The sequence below is a fragment of the Orcinus orca genome, chromosome X (assembly GCF_937001465.1).
Source record: "Orcinus orca chromosome X, mOrcOrc1.1, whole genome shotgun sequence".
NCBI lineage: Eukaryota > Metazoa > Chordata > Mammalia > Artiodactyla > Delphinidae > Orcinus > Orcinus orca.
Genome location: NC_064580.1, coordinates 18,811,419 through 18,828,152, shown reverse-complemented (window position 1 = coordinate 18,828,152; position 16,734 = coordinate 18,811,419). Strand labels below are relative to the sequence as shown.

Here is a 16,734-nt window from a genome sequence, read left to right as displayed (position 1 = left end):
TATGGAGGTTCCTCAAAGAGTTAAAAATACATCTAAGGTATGATCCATCAATTCCACTTCTGGGTATATACCCAAAGGAAATGAAAATATTTCAATGAGATATATGCATATCTCTGTTTATCACAGCATTATTCGCAATAGCCAAGATTATGGGAACAACCCAAATGATCACCAACAGATGAATGGATAAAAACAATGTGGTACATGTACATAAACAATGCATTACTCAGCTATGAGAAAGGAAGATATCCTCCCATTTGCAACAACATGGATAGACCTTGAGCACATGATGCTAAGAGAGATAAATCAGAGAAATACAAGTACAGTATGATATCACTTATATATGGAATCTAAAAAAGTCAAATCTATTAAAAAACAGAGAGTAAAATGGTGGTTACCAGGGGATGGGATGGATATGAGTGACGGTATTTAAGCGTACAAACTTGTAACAAGTAGTAAATAAGCTACAGAGATCTAATGCACAGTATAAAGAATACAATCAATAAAATTGTACTATAATGTGATAAATATTGCTCCAATGGCAATCATATTACAATAAATAAACGTATGAAAGTATATAAGGTGTACATCGCTGTACACCTTAAATTTGCAAACAGTAACATGTCAAATTTATCAAATAAAAAAATTTTAAAAACTTTGTTAGCTTTGTTTCTGCTCGTGGACGCCGCTGAGTAAGCATCATTAAAGTCTCCCCAGCCCCACTGCTGTCACGTCTAAATCAGAGTCTCCCAAAGAGCCCGAACAGCTGTGGAAGCTCTTCGTTGGAGGTCTCAGCTTTGAAACAACCAGTGAGAGTCTGAGGAGCCACCTGAGCAGTGGGGAACGCGCACAGACTGTGTGGTAACGAGGGATCCAAACACCAGGCGCTCCAGAGGCTTCGGGTTTGTCATGTATGCCACTGTCGAGGAGGTGGATGCAACCATGAAGGCAAGGCCACACGAGGTGGATGGAAGAGTTGGGGAACCAAAGAGGGCCGTCTCAAGAGAAGATTCTCAAAGACCTGGTGCCCACTTAACTGTGAAAAAGATTTTTGTTGGTGGCATTAAAGAAGACACTGAAGAACATCATCTAAGAGATTATTTTGAATAGTATGGGGAAAAAAGTGACTGGCTGAGGCAATGGCAAAAAGAGAGGCTTTGCTTTTGTACCATTTGATGGCCATGACTCTGCAGACAAGACTGTCATTCAGAAATACCACACTGTGAAGTAAGAAAAGCCCTATCTAAGCAAGAGATGGCTAGTGCTTCATCCAGCCAAAGAGAGCAAGGTGTTTCTGGAAACTTTGGTGGTGGTCGTGGAGGGGGTTTTGGTGGGAATGACAGCTTTGGTCGTGGAGGAAACTTCAGTGGCCGAGGTGGCTCTGGTGGCAGCCGTGGTGGGGGATATGGTGGCAGTGGGGATGGCTATAATGGGTTTGTTTGGTAATGACGGAAGCAATTTTGGAGGCGGCGGAAGCTACAATGATTTTGGCAATTACAACAATCAATGTTCAAATTTTGGACCCATGAAAGGAGGAAACTTTGGAGGCAGAAGTTCTGGCCCCTATGGGGGATGAGGCCAATACTTTGCCAAACCACGAAATCAAGGTGGCTATGGCAGGAGGTTTTAATTACTGCCAGGAAACAAAGCTTAGCAGGAGAGGAGAGCCAGAGAAGTGACAGGGAAGCTACAGGTTACAACAGATTTGGGAACTCAACCAAGCACAGAGGTGGCAGGGCCTACAAAGACATGTTTTAGACCAGCGGTCCCCAACCTTTTTGGCACCAGGGACTGGTTTCGTGGAAGACAATTTTTCCATGGATTGTGTCGGGGGGGATGGTTCAGGCGGTAATGCGAGCGATGGGGAGTGGCAGATGAAGCTTCGCTCACTCGCCTGCCACTCACCTCCTGCTGTGCGGCCCGGTTCCTAACAGGCCACAGACCAGTAGTGGTCCGCGGCCCAGGAGTTGGGTACCCCTGTTTTAGACAATACTCCTGTGTATGGGCAAAAATACCCCAAGGACTATATTTGTGACTAATTGTATAATAGATTATTTTAGCTTCTATTCTGTGGAAAGTGTAAAGCATTCCAACAAAGCGTTTTAATATAGATTTTTCTTTGTACCCACGCTGTTGACTGCTAAATGTAATAGTCTGAATAAATGTGACACTGAATAAATGTGTCTTTAAAAAAAAAACAAAAACACAAACAAACTTGTTAAACTGAAATAAAACCAAAAACCCCCCAAAAACCCTTTTGCCATTCTAATCCTAGCAGGCAGACAGGCCAGTGATCATATTTTCTCCAAGCCTGCTTCTTTCTCTACTATCCTCTTTCTTGGCAAACAATAAACAGCCATGCAGCCTGAGAGTCATCCTCGACTTTCTTCTCCCTCCAGCCTCACATTCAATTAATGACTGAGGTCTGAGAACTCCACTGCAAAAGATCCCTTGAATCCAGCCCCTTCATTCTCCTTACCACTAATTTAGTTAAGATCTTTATAACTTCTAACATGAATTATTCCAAATGCTCTCTTAAATGGTCTCCCCATCTTCGGTGAAACCCTACTCCAGTCCATTTTGCATAGACTTGTTATCTACAGATAAAATCAAAACTTCTTAGAATGGCCCTTCATAACACAGACCCTACCTATATCTCCCATCTTATCTCCTACACCATATACCTTCCACCATATACCTCTTAGATACAGGTCAAAGTTACTTTATAGTTCCTTGAGGAATTACTGGTCTTTTTTAAGAGAGTAGAGCATACTGTGCACAGGCTCTGAGGTCAGTGGTGGGTGAGTGATGGACCCACCATTTACTAGCTGTGATCACAGGCAAGTGACTTAACAGCTCTGTGCCTTGGTTTTCTCATCTGTGAATCAGGGATAACAACAATGCTTACCTCTACATTGCTGCAGGAATAAAATAAAATAGGCACAAAAAACCTCACATGGGAAGCATTGCATATTAACTAGTATTTTTTAAAAATAAATTTATTTAATTTATATTTATTTTTGGCTGCATTGGGTCTTCGTTGCTGCGTGCGGGCTTTCTCTAGTTGCGGCGAGCGGGGGCTACTCTTCGTGGCGGTGTGCGGTCTTCTCATTGCGGTGGCTTCTCTTGTTGCGGAGCACGGGCTCTAGGCGCACGGGCTTCAGTAGTTGCGGCACGCAGGCTCAGTAGTTGTGGTGCATGAGCTTAGTTGCTCCGTGGCATGTGGGATCTTTCCGGACCAGGACTCGAACCTGTGTCCCCTGCACTGGCTGGCAGATTCTTAACCACTGTGCCACCAGGGAAGCCCCTAACTAGGTTTTATTATTAGTATTATTATTCCCTCTGCCTTTCCATGTTATATGGTTCCCTCTGTTTCTGGCATGCTCAACTGCCATCTTCCTTTCCCAGGCTATGTGGACTCTCCTTCCCTTCCCTTCTCCTCTACTCTCTTCCCAGTACCAGGCACACCTCAGCAGGGCTTGTCTTTGTTCCCGCAGCATCTTGTACTCTGTCCAACTGTAGAAAATCATAGCAGCTCTCCCTCTAGACTAAAAGCTCTGTAAGTGCTAGGATTGGATTTTGTTCCCTGTATAAGCAGGACTAAGCACAAGGCCAGTAGGCAGACTACACTCAGTAAATGTTTGCTGAAGAAATAAATCATCTCGTCTGAGGCCTCACCCACCTGAATCCTTTTAACCTCTAAGAAAGAGCTATTACCATAGGAGAGATTCTTTATGTTTTGCTACAAATGACTTGTAATCTTCCCATAGTGACACAGCTAGTAGAGGCCACAAAGAGATGAGTTAAAAAAAAATCTCTCAATCTTGAATAGACATTTTTCCAAAGAAGACATACAGATAGCTAACACATGAAAAGATGCTCAACACTGCTAATTATTAGAGAAATGCAAATCAAAACCACAATGAGGTATTACCTCACACCTGTCAGAATGGCTATCATCAAAAAGTCTACAAATAACAAATGTTGGCGAGGATGTGGAGAAAAGGGAACTCCTGTGCACTGTTGGTGGGAAGGTAAATTAGTGCAGCCGCTATGGAAAACAGTATGGAGGTTCCTTAAAAAGCTAAAAATAGGACTACCATATGATTCAGCAATCCCACCCCTGGGTATATATATGAAAAAAACAAAAACACTAATTCGAAAAGATACATGCACTCTAATGTTCATAGCAGCACTATTTACAATAGCCAAGACATGGAAACAACCCAAGTGCCCATCAGACAAATGGATTAAGAAGATGTACATATATATATATATATATATATATATATATATACACACATACATACACTGGAATATTAGTCACATAAAAGAATGAAATACTGCCATCTGCAGCAATGTGGTTGGACGTACAGAATATTATGCTTAGTGAAATAAGACAGAGATAGACAAATACTGTATACTATCACTTATATGTGTAACCTAAAAAATAATACAAATGAATGTATATGCAAAACAGAAGCAGACTCACAGATATAGAAAACAAACCTGTGGTTATCGAAGGGGAAAAGGAAGAAGGGAGGGACAAATAAGGGGTATTAACAGATACAAACTACTATATAGTTTGTATATTTGGGATGAAGTGAGAGAGTAGCATTGACATATATACACTACCAAATGTAAAGTGGATGGCTAGTGGGAAGCAGCTGCATAGCACAGGGAGATCAGCTTGGTGCTTTGTGACCACCTAGAGGGGTGGGATAGGGAGGGTGGGAGGGAGGCTCAAGAGGGAGGGGATATCTGTATACTTATAGCTGATTCACTTTGTTGTACAACAGAAACTAACACAACATTGTAAAGCAATTATACTCCAATAAAGATATAAAAATAAAATAAAGTAAAATAGATAAGTAACACGGATATACTGTATAGCACTGGGAATTACACCCATTATCTTGTAATAACCTACAATGGAATTTAATCTGCAAAAATACTGACTCACTATGCTGTACACCTGAAACTAACATAATACTGTAAATCAACTATACTTCAGTTTAAAAAAAAGTCACTAACTCATATAGTCTATTTCATTAATAAGAACACGATTAAAAACATAACGTCCATGACTCACGGAAATGGAAACTATTAACGTAAAAAATTTAAAATTGAAGTTAGTCAGTGGTAAAGCACCCTTTCAAACTCTGGAAACATGAATTGATAAGGTATTGGTCTACACATGTGCTTTAAAGTGGGAATTATTTTAAGTAGCTTACAGTCAAAGGAGTACAACTCAGCACATTATTCTTCATATCAAGAAATCACAGTGATCATTCAAAAGGTCTTTTACCTTTAATTAAAAGGATATTATTGCTTAAGAATCTGAAAGCCATGAAGAAGAAACGGGAACATTTTGCATAGGATTAAGATGCAATTTATTTCTACATTATAGAGATCTTAAATCAGTATGCTTATTCCTTGACAGTAACAATTATTCAACACCTCAAGAAGACAACATGAATTACCAAGTTAGGTATAAAACAAGCTACAAGTATATATTTTACAACACAGGGAATAGAGCCGATATTTTATAATAACTATAAACGGAGTATAACTTTAAAAAATTGTGAATCACTATATGGTACACCCACAACTTATATAATATTGTACAGCAACTATACTTCAATTTAAAAAAAACCTTGCACTGAAAAAAAAGACAACATGAATTAAATCGAATACTTGTGTAATTGTTGACAGTCTTAGTGGTGGTCCATTTGTTCTATTATTACTACTACTACTACACATTGCAACAATTCTTTGCTATACTCTTACTAATGATTTTGTTTAAGCAAGTAATTTGAGAAATTGTGAGACTTTTCATTTATTTCATATTTATATTATGGATAGGAATTATGCTATCCAGAAGAAATTTCTTATATCTATGTTTCAACAAAGCTACTTAAAGCAATAAGAAGGCACTTACCACAACTTGTAGCACCTGTTCGTTGTGAAGTGAGGAAGAGGAAGAGGATGAAGAGGAGGAGGAAGAAGAGGAAGAGGAGGAAGAGGAAGAGGAGGAAGAAGAGGAGGAAGAATAAGAAGCGGGAGAGTCAGCCATCATTTGGCCTAAAGTCTGCATCAGCGTTTTCCCCAGAAGAAAAAAAGAGCTGAACATAGCAATTACACCAAACACCATTCCAAAATTGAACCTGTCAAGAGGAAAAAAATTACATAAATGTACAATTCCTCACAATTCATGGACTAAAAAATTCATTAACCAGCCACCTTTCATAGCTTCAAAACAATGTCTAAAAATTTCAATAACTCTGCTTCTTTCTCCTACTTGAAGTTCAGATACTTGACTGAAGCATGGGCACTAGTCTCTTTAAGCAGTTATAATTTACAATTCTCTCATAACTGAAGAGGCTGAATGTTGTTCCCAATAAAAAGTTTGTTTCCTCTCATATTTTTTTGCTCATTACATACATTTTGCTCATTTACATTGTTTTGATCTTGTTCTCATGTAGTTATGAAAGCTCTTTTCACATTATAGACATCATTCTTTTTCATCTACCGATTCTTTTGTTTGCATTTTATTTTACTTGAATTTTGTAATGAGCTTAAATATTAACATGGTAAAACTTAACAACAGTTTCTTTCTTCTACTGTTTTAATAATTAGAAATTAGAAATCACTCCTCTATAGTTGGGAATAATCTATTATATTTTCTAACTTTTTGATAAGTTGTGTTTTTCAAGGCATTTGTCCATTTCATCTAAATAGTCAAATTTATAGGTATACAACTGTTCACAATAGTTTCATTTTTCAAAATGAGTCTCATTCCATTCTCTCATTGCCAAGGGCGTGGGTTCAATCCCTGGTTGGGGAACTAAAATCCCAGAAGCTGTATGGTGTGGCCAAAAAATAAATAAATAAATAAATAAAAATAAAATAAAACAAGTCTCAGAATCTATAGTAATGTTTCGCCTTTCAATTCTGATTTTTAGTTATTTTGTTTGCTTTTTTCCTTGATCAGTCATGGTAGGGTTTTATTAATTTTATTAATCTTTTCAAAGTACCAACTTTTGGCTTTGCTGATTTTCTCTACTGTATACTTTCTATTTCATTTATTTCTGTTCTTATCTTTATTATTTCTATTTTGTTTGCTTTGATTTGCTGTTGCATTTTCTGCTTTTTGATGACCTGATCGTTTATATTTAGCCCTACTCTAGTTGGAGCTAAATTTTTAACAGAAAGGAATTTCGACAAAGGCCCCCTACTGCCATATTAGAAATTCTGTCAAGTACAGAAACTGTCAGTCTCTAGGGTGTCCCAGAGATCATTGTAAACCCCCTAACCATAAACACTATAAACCATGATTTTAAAAATATTTTAAATTAAAGGGATATGCCTGGTATAGCCAGAGGGCTCCAGGACCCTGCTGCTGTAACCTGGCTGGCCATTTTCCTGATTGGTTTGTGTGTATGCCTTACTGGATGATAAGTATTTTAAATATCCTTGCCCTGGATGGGTATCCCAGAAGAATTATAGAGGAAAGCCGGCAGACTTTTGGGAGCCCTATGACTCCCAGGACCCTTGTTTCTATGTGTCATGATGGGGGAGAGAATTCTCCAGGATTATTTTCCTGGTGGAAAATGCTCCATATGCTTTTTGCCTTTCTATTGGTGTATAACTTACACAAAGTGCCTAAGTCTGAAGCGTACAGCTCATTGAATTTTTACATATGTATACCGATGTATCCACCACCCAGATCAAGACACAGAACCTTGATTTTGAATGTATGCAAAAGCACAATGATGCAATCCCATGAATTTATATAAAGCCAGAAAGTTTTTACATTGTCAACATTTTAAAACTCAATAAATTGAAAATGATGGAAACAGTTCATTTAACAAGTATTTCTCATGATCACAAATGACTAATTTAAACCAAAAAGAGAAAGTAAAGAATACCACTGGTAAAGCATCCTTGCTTTCCGCCGTCCCCAACTGTAAAACGCACGATTGAAAATAGCAGTCTGCCATCTTATGTGAAAAGGGGAGATGCTCAATCCGTTGTTTTCCAGCCAGTCTTCATAAGAATGCTTAAAATACACAGATGACTAAGAGAGAAAGAAAAGTTCCACATCACTGAATTTTGAAGAATAATTTATAAGGCTTAAGAAAATAAAAGTGTTTTCTACAGGAAAGCAAGATACTGACTAATCAAATGTTTATAATTTTAAAGCTTTATGTTTATTCTTCAGGATATTAAAGTAAGAGTCTTGGATTGGCTGATGTGCTGAAGTCAGGGTCTGGCAAACTACGGCCCACGAGCAAAAAAGTTTGCTGGCCTTTGCTTAGAACAGCATTGTCCAACAGACATATAATGGGAGCTATAAGTGCAAGCCACATATGTAATTTTTAATTTTCTAGTAGCCGAATTTTAAAAGGCAAACAGAAACAGAGATTAATTTAAATGTATTTTTAACTCAAAATATCAAGATATTATCATTCAGAATATAATTAATATATTGAAACACCTCACATTCTATTTATTTACTTACTTACGCATTAAGTCTTTGAAATTCAGTGTCAGCTTTACACTTACAGCACATCTCTATTCGGACTAGCCCCATTTCAAATGCTACATGGCCACATGTAGTTAGTGGCTACCATACTGGAGAGCACAGGTCTAGAAGCCTTGTTACCAGAGAAAGAGGTCTTTTGTTGTAATTAAAAAAGACCCCCAGCCAATCCAACAGAGGGGACAGGTTAGCTGGAATTGGTGCTTTCTATCCTCTTCTGAGCAACAACCCTAAGAAATTAGGCTGAATTTGACCATGAAAAAGTACAAAACTTATCTAAAGCCACCTTGGTCTCAGTAACTTCTTACATTCCTCACTGTTGGGGAGATAGCTGCTTATTCGCAGCCTAGCAAAGAGTTTTATCTTTAGGGAAGTTTGAAGTCCTTGAGTAATGTAAGATTTTGGATAACATAAGGCTGTTTTACATACACTGCCACTGACCTCTTACCTCTTACAGTAAGTATGGTAAGTATTTTGTCATACAGATGCCCATCCATTTGAGAAACTTATCTAGAAGGATATTTCAGCCCTATCACAGTCATAAAATGACCTGAGTCTGAATATAGGTATCTGTTTGCCTTTGGATCCATAATGCTCTCTGCTCTCAATCTTCAGGTGAAGTTATTAAACCTGCTTGTCTTCTAGGACGTGGAAAAGGAGAGTGGCACACCCCTCCAGGTGTCTACTGAGGAAATCCTAGACAAACCAAGGATGGAACAGCAGACCAAGTTAGAAGCAGAGAAGCTGAAGGTGCAGGCTCCTAAAACCTGAGGTCTCTCCATTCCCCAAACGGATACTCTGAATGAGAGATCCGTCTTTCGCTCAAGGAATAGTGCTCTCTTAGCAAGTTAGGAGCTGTTACTGAAATTAAAGTGACATCCTGATCACCTCACACACTGGACCAGAGACTATAGAGATTTGAAAAATTATTTTTATTTTGGATTTTTGTCACCCATGCAACATGAAGAAATCACGCGGCTTTGTTTTTTCCAAACAACAAAATCACTGTTTAAACCAGCAGTGGCCTGTACTGCTCATGACATGCTAAGCACCGTGCCAAGTATGTGCAGAGAAAGCACCTGGGGATCTTATGAGGATGCAGATTCGGATTCTGTGGGTCAGGAATGAGGCCTGAGATTCTACATTTCTGACAGGCTCCCAGATGATGCCAAGTGCTGCTGGTCCTTGAATCTCAGGTTGAGTAGCAAGGCTCTATGTGGATGAATTAATGAAATCCTCTCTATAATCTCAGGAGAGCTTTACATTTATTATGCCTATTTTAAAGATGAAGAAATGGAGGAACAGAGAGTAATCTGCCCAAGCTCTCAATGGATAGGAAGTGGGAGAGCACAGCTCTAAGGACTGCTCTAAGGATTCAACTGTATAATCTCCTCACTTTGCAAGTTTGAATGCAACAAAAGTTATCATTTTGCTGTTAAGCCTAAACCACACAATACTAAACTACAGTACTCTATTTAAAACAGTATTCATAACATGAAGGTTTTACTAGTCATAATTGGAATTTTCATTAAATATTTGAGAATTTACATGATTTTATTCCACGCATACAATACTCCCACCCCCAGTATGCAATTCCGAAAGGGTGCCTGAAGCATGTGGTCAGACAACTGTCCATAATATCTGCTACCCAAATAAGAATGGACCGTGCACCCAGGGTGTGTGTGGGGGGCGGGGGTGGGAGTATTAAGCGGGGTTAGTGTGAAGAAACGGCGTCTAAGATACAAATTAGAATTCGAGTAGTCAGAAACTAGTTATCTAAAGCCTTGCTACTTTTAAGTATGGTCTGTAGATTGGCAGCATTGGTAGCACTTGGGAACTGGTTAAAAATGCATAATCTTAGGCCCCCGCCCCAGACCTGCTGCATCAGAATGTGCATTTTAACTGGAACCCCAGATGGTCATAAGCACTTTAAAGTTTGAGGCCACTGATGTAAATCACAACTTGATTTAGATTCATTCCAATACCAGTCTCTGGAGGGTCGTGGCCTTAAAGACAAAGAGGGCAAACAAAGTCTTTCCCAGGAGGATATTTTATTTCCTCCCAGGTGCAACGCCGCGGGGTTTGGCAGGGCCCCGCCCCTCCCGAACCCACTACCGGCGCCTCCCGGGCAGGACCCGAAGGCTGCGGGGCCTGCAAAGCCCCGCAATGATACTGCGGCAGCTGCGCAGGCCGCCACACCCCTCCCGCGGCCAGCCGTGCTTTATTTACTCCATGGGACCGGGCGCCACGCGGAAGGCCGCACGTGGGTTCCGGTCGCACGGCTTTCAGCCCGGGAGGCACAAGGCAGGGGAAGAGAAAAGGCCTAGGGCCTTGCGCCCCGGCCCTGGCACCGCGGGCTTGGGCCTTAGGCCCGAGGCCCTCACCTTCAACACCAAGTCGGTCAGGTAGACGGCAGTCCAGCCGCCCACCACCACCACCACCAGCGATACCGGAATCATGGCAGCGGCGGGGGCAGCGGAGGGAAGGCGAGCGCCGGCGTCCTCCCTGCGAGCCGCAACCAGCCGGCCGCGCGGCGCCTACAGCCCCAGCACCTGCGCAGAAACCCAGCTGCCACCGGCTCCTTTTTCGTGGTGGCGTCGTTTCCTTCCGGATCCTTCTGGTGGGTCGCACGAACGGCAGTGTGCGCACCGGAAAAGGGCGTGGGGGCTTATTTTAGCGGGGCACTCGGGCGCCGCTGTCTAGGTATCAACTAGACTGCGGCTGCCAGCCCTCTAGCGATTTCTTAGGCTATGGCCCTCCCTGCTGTCTGCTCTCCATTCTCCGGTTCTGGTCTGGGGTTTGCGCTTCCTTTTAATCTAGTGGGGTTTGGGTAATCCCAAATAATAATCGTCTCCGCCGCTCAGACTCTGTCATAGGTATCCAGATTTAAGTTAATTATGTTTATTCGTTCTTTTTATTGAAGCGTAATTTACATATAGCGAAAACATAATACGGATCTCAACTATTTCGATGAGTTTTGATAACTATATATCTGTGTACCCTAATAAAAATAGAGAACATTTCCATCTCAGAAGTTTTCTTCGCTCGCTTCCCGGTTAATCCTCTCCTCGCCCTCCCATCACCCCTTTTCTAATTTTTAAATCTTTGTGTAAATAGAATCATACAATAAGTATACTCTTGTGTCCGGCTTATTTCGTTCAACATGATTTTTTTGAGCTTTAGGTTCTTTTCTCAACCTCTTCCATTATAAAATTTGAGATTGGTGCTACATTAAAAAAAAGTTCTGAACATCTGTACATATTTTTTTGTTGACGTGTACCTGATCATATATTGACCTGGCGCAGTGGTTCTCAACCTTGGCTGTAACATTAGGATCACCAGGGGGCTTTAAAAATTCCTGATGCCTGTTCTCTAGCTTAGACCACTTGAATCAGAATTTCAGAATGAGATCCAAGCATCAGTATTTTTTAAACTCAGGTCATTCCATTGTGCAGCCAAGACTGAGAACCACTGAAGGAAAACTAGTATTTATGGAGTTTTGTTTGTTTGTTTGTTGTTTCTTTGTTTTTTGCATTTTCTTAAGGCCCAAGTCTTTAAAAGTTATTTGTTTTTACTTTTCTGGAAAATCATCATTAGCAATAGTAATACTAATACCGAAATATTGAGAACATAATACTAGCTTAAGAACAAGTATCCCAAATAAAACTGCACCCTCAGCCTTCTTCAAAGTAAAAATATAGTGTCATACTAGGAACCTGTATGACAGATACTGTTACTCATTTGCCTCACTCTCCCATACTTTTCCTAAAGTTTTAATAATTTAGCACCGTTATCTCCCTAGCTTCAAGAAACCTTATGACTCAGTTTTACATCTTCTTGCCTATATGTGTGTACATGTGTTGTTTTAAAATCTTTCAATTTATTTTGGACAAAGCTAGGTATAATTATAAAAGTTTATATTCAAGCACCCTGTGACTCCACAGTTTTCCATGTACAGGTTTCCCGAAAGTCTTAGTGCAGTTTTAGGTTTTGATACTTTCAGAAGTATAAATGCCGAAAACTTGCATAAAGCATCACTTGAAAATTTATTTAAATTTCTTTTACACTATTTAATTTGGTGAATTTCAAGTAATTTTAAATTTCAAATTTTTTAGTCCCCCTGAGGATGGCAAACGTTGACTGAAACAAAAAATTGAATTACATTTATTATTCAAAAATTCCCGAGACCAAAGAAGCATGAAAGAAATTTATATAATTTTATTTTTCAAGTGATGTTTTGTGTAAGTTCATAGAGTTTGTACTTCTGAAGTTATTAAAGCTTAAAACTACACTAAGACTGTTGGTACACTATTGTATTTGAACTGACCTTTGTTTGCTCTTGTATAATGACTGTAGCTTTTAACACTGTTCTTTCCTAGGATGAGAAAATTTACTTAAGAATTAAAATGTCTTCTCTTTTGTTAGCCTGAAGCCTTGTCTGGACCACTTGCTGGGACAAAAACCAGTTACTGTGTGGCTGATTACCCAAAATATGTAGGAAATGAGTTGATTGTGTTTTTCTGTTCCCAACCTAAAATTTTACTTGTTCAACTGACTTGGTGTTCTCATCAGGGACCCAGCAGTCAAAACAAAACACTGGGGCTTCCCTGGTGGTGCAGTGGTTGAGAGTCTGCCTGCCAGTGCAGGGGACACGGGTTCGAGCCCTGGTCTGGGAAGATCCCACATGCCGCGGAGCAACTGGGCCCGTGAGCCACAACTACTGAGCCTGCGCGTCTGGAGCCTGTGCTCCACAGCAAGAGAGGCCGCGAAAGTGAGAGGCCCGCGCACCGCAATGAAGAGTGGCCCCCACTCGCCGCAACTAGAGAAAGCCCTCGCACAGAAACGAAGACCCAACACAGCCAAAAATAAATAAATAAATTAAAAAAAAATACATTCCCTTCCCCCACAATTAAAAAAAAAAAAACACTGAATAGAATCCTGCTGGTTTCTGGAATTTATCAGTAGTGGAAGCCAGCTGGTGGCAGCAGAAGAGACGAGACCTAGGATGCAAGGTGGCAGCAAAAAACACCTGTATTCCATAAGATCAAGGTATCCCTCCTTAGAAGAAATGTGACCTAATTTACAAATAGTTTCAGGTTTCTGTCAAGTAACTAACTTGAAGGACGCACAGCCAGGCTTTTATTCATATCATTTTTATTTAGTGTATATATGTGTGTGTGTATATATATATATATTTGTTTGTTTGTTTATTTATTTATTTTTTGCGGTACGCGGGCCTCTCACTGTCGTGGCCTCTCCCGTTGCGGAGCACAGGCTCCGGACGCGCAGGCTCAGCGGCCATGGCTCACGGGCCCAGCCGCTCCGTGGCATGTGGGATCTTCCCGGACCGGGGCACGAACCCGTGTCCCCTGCATCGGCAGGCGGACTCTCAACCACTGCGCCACCAGGGAAGCCCTATTTAGTATATTTTTTTTAGAGAGGCACCAAAAATACATTTTGGCTGAATGCAAAACAGCTACACGTTAGGGACTTCCCTGGCTGTCCAGTGGTTAAGACTCCATGCTTCCCCTGCAGGGGGCACGGGTTCGATCCCTGGTTAGGGAACTAAGATGCCACATGCCACATGGCACGGCTGAAAACAAACAAACCAGCTACATGTTAAAAATCAGTATTTGGCTGAAGCAGAATATCACTATTATATAATAAACTTCTGAGATACCAGAATCAACATGAAATATAAAAATTAGATAATATTAAAATATTATAATTTTGTTGTTAAAATGTAAGTATTCAGATTTTTAGAGTTTGACATCCCCTTCAGGAGTATTTACTTCTCATCAATGTAAGCTGATAGTTTGCTTCTGGGGTCATTATACTATATGTTTATGACACTAACTTACACCAGTCAGGATAAGCTAGGTTATGCTTAGGAAATAAGCCCTAAAATCCCACAGGCTTAAAATGAGAAAGATTTATTTTTTGTTTGTGCTGCATATCCAACAGGGGTTGGTAGACTGATGGAGACTCCATTTTATCATGCCCAGTTCTCAAAGTGAGGCTCAGGATTTAATGCAGCAGAGAGAGGACTAGAGTGTTTACCACTGGCTGCGAAATGCTATGGCCCAGACATGCACACGTTCCTTCCACTCCAGCTTCATGAGCCAAAACTAGTGAAATAGCTGTTCCTAATTTAAAGGGCAGAAGGAGTGTAATCCTCTGTATACCTAGAAGTAGAGAAAAATATACCTGGAACTAAACAGTAGTGCCATCTACCACATAAATAGATGCTCTCTTTCATCTATGGAGGGCAGTGTAACAGAAAATGTTTGGTTAGTGCTGCCATTATGGGATACTGCTAGTATTGATGCTGCCACAAAATTATTAAGCTTTCCCTTCTCTTTAATAGGAACTAACTAAGATAAAGGCTCATGTCGGGTTTTTTTTTGGCCGCGCCGCACGGCATGTGGGATCTTAGTTTCCCAACCAGGGATTGAACCCACACCCTCTGCAGTGGAAATGCTGAGTCTTAACCATTGGACGGCCAGGGAAGTCCCTCATCTCTATTTTATATCCTCAGCTTGGTGTGGTTGCTGATGATGGTGCAGTTTGGTTGAAGCAGTCCCACAGACGGAAGCTTCTAGTCCCAGGTGAAGAAAATTTTTTTGAATCTTTGCTGAAAGTATTATCCACGCTTATATTTTTTACTCCAAATACACACACACACGCACACGCACACACACACACACACACAATATTTGCCTGCAACTGCTGCTTTACACGGTCATGTGAATAAAATTTGTCCTTAAACCTTGGTTCTAAAACTGCGGCAAAGGAGCAATACAGTTGGCCTTCAAGAAACCAGTCATCTGGGGTTTTCCATTTATATTTCAGTTTCATTTCATGTACACCAGTCTCAGCATCTTCCTGGAGTAGAATGATAAGAGAATCTTTTCAGCCACTGTCATGTAAGAAATACTTGTACTCTGAAGTCATCAGTTTGATGACTTCTTCCTCAGGTTCCAGAAAGCAAAGTATTTTTCTCTGCAAGCAGTTTTAATAAGTTGACACATTGTTTTCATCTAAAAAGCATGTTATTTTAGTTTTGCTCTAGATGGCTTTTAAACACGTAGTAGCTGCTATTCCATCTTGTTTAAACATCTTGTTAAATATATGACAAGGCGATTCAAAAACCTTTGGATGGCCACCGGGGCCAGGAGGCGACTGGAGTGTGTCAGCCCTGTTTGAGGAGCGCAGTGGGGCGGTTCCATGCAGAACGCCGTGGGGCCAGTGGTACCAGATCTTGGAGGAGGTGTTCATTGAAGTTCAGGTGTCGCCAGGCACTCGCGCTCAGGATATCCAGTGCGGCCCGCAGAGCCGGCATGTGGCGCTGGCCGTGGGTGGCCACGAGATCCTCAAGGGCAAACTCTTTGATTCTACAATAGCTGATGAGGGAACCCGTGGACTCTGGAGGGTAGAAAAATGGTCCGTATTGTTCTTACAAAGAGAGATGCAGCAAATTGTTGGACTTCTATTCTGGAATCTGAGTATGCAGCTGATCCTTGGGTGCAAGACCAAATGCAGAAAAAGCTTCCAGAAAGAAAATCCTCGTTTTAACTTCAGCGGAGCAGAAATCTCAGGAAACTACACTAAAGGTGGACCAGGTTTCTCAAATCTTGAGAAATATCTGTGAACTTGCTGCATTTTGTGGATCCTAGCAAATGTTTCCAGCTTAATCAAAGGAACAGATTATGTGGTGGAAGAAAAATGTGGACGCCTACAGTTAACAAATTGCAAAATATATTTAAATATGGTTCTGAAAATTGCATTCAAATATGATTTACATAGGAAACAAATACTGTAGGAACTATTCTATTGATATATGGTAGCTTTTTTTTTGGACTTGTTTTTGCTCAGCATGAACTTTCATATGCTGCGGTTTACTAATCTCATATTTAACCTGTTTTTTTTTTTTTTTTTTTTTTTTTTTTTTTGCGGTACGCGGGCCTCTCACTGCTGTGGCCTCTCCCGTTGCGGAGCACAGGCTCCGGACGCGCAGGCTCAGCGGCCATGGCTCACGGGCCCAGCCGCTCCGTGGCATGTGGGATCTTCCCGGACCGGGGCACGAACCCGTGTCCCCTGCATCGACAGGCGGACTCCCAACCACTGCGCCACCAGGAAAGCCCTAACCTGTATTTTTAATACAAGAAACTTTAGGGTATAGATCATGT

The 16,734-nt window shown here is 40.8% G+C and overlaps 1 protein-coding gene and 1 pseudogene across 3 annotated transcripts in view; one reads left to right on the top strand and one right to left on the bottom strand.

Annotated features, from left to right (window-relative positions):
* MBTPS2 (membrane bound transcription factor peptidase, site 2) overlaps positions 1–11,202 on the bottom strand; it is a 40,868-nt gene extending 29,666 nt beyond the window's left edge. The window contains exons 1-3 of one of the 3 annotated variants that reach the window (XM_033411446.2): positions 10,930–11,202; positions 7,932–8,080; positions 5,942–6,167 (exon numbers count right to left, since the gene is read on the bottom strand). In XM_033411446.2, the coding sequence (XP_033267337.1) occupies positions 5,942–6,167; positions 7,932–8,080; positions 10,930–11,004 (450 nt within the window). In that variant the 5' untranslated portion in view covers positions 11,005–11,202. The remainder of the gene's footprint in view (positions 1–5,941; positions 6,168–7,931; positions 8,081–10,929) is intronic. The other 2 variants (XM_033411447.2, XM_004283071.4) reach the window with 2 other exon arrangements.
* Positions 11,003–16,266, top strand: LOC117197872 (nudC domain-containing protein 2-like; annotated as a pseudogene).
* The last annotated feature ends 468 nt before the right edge of the window (positions 16,267–16,734 follow it).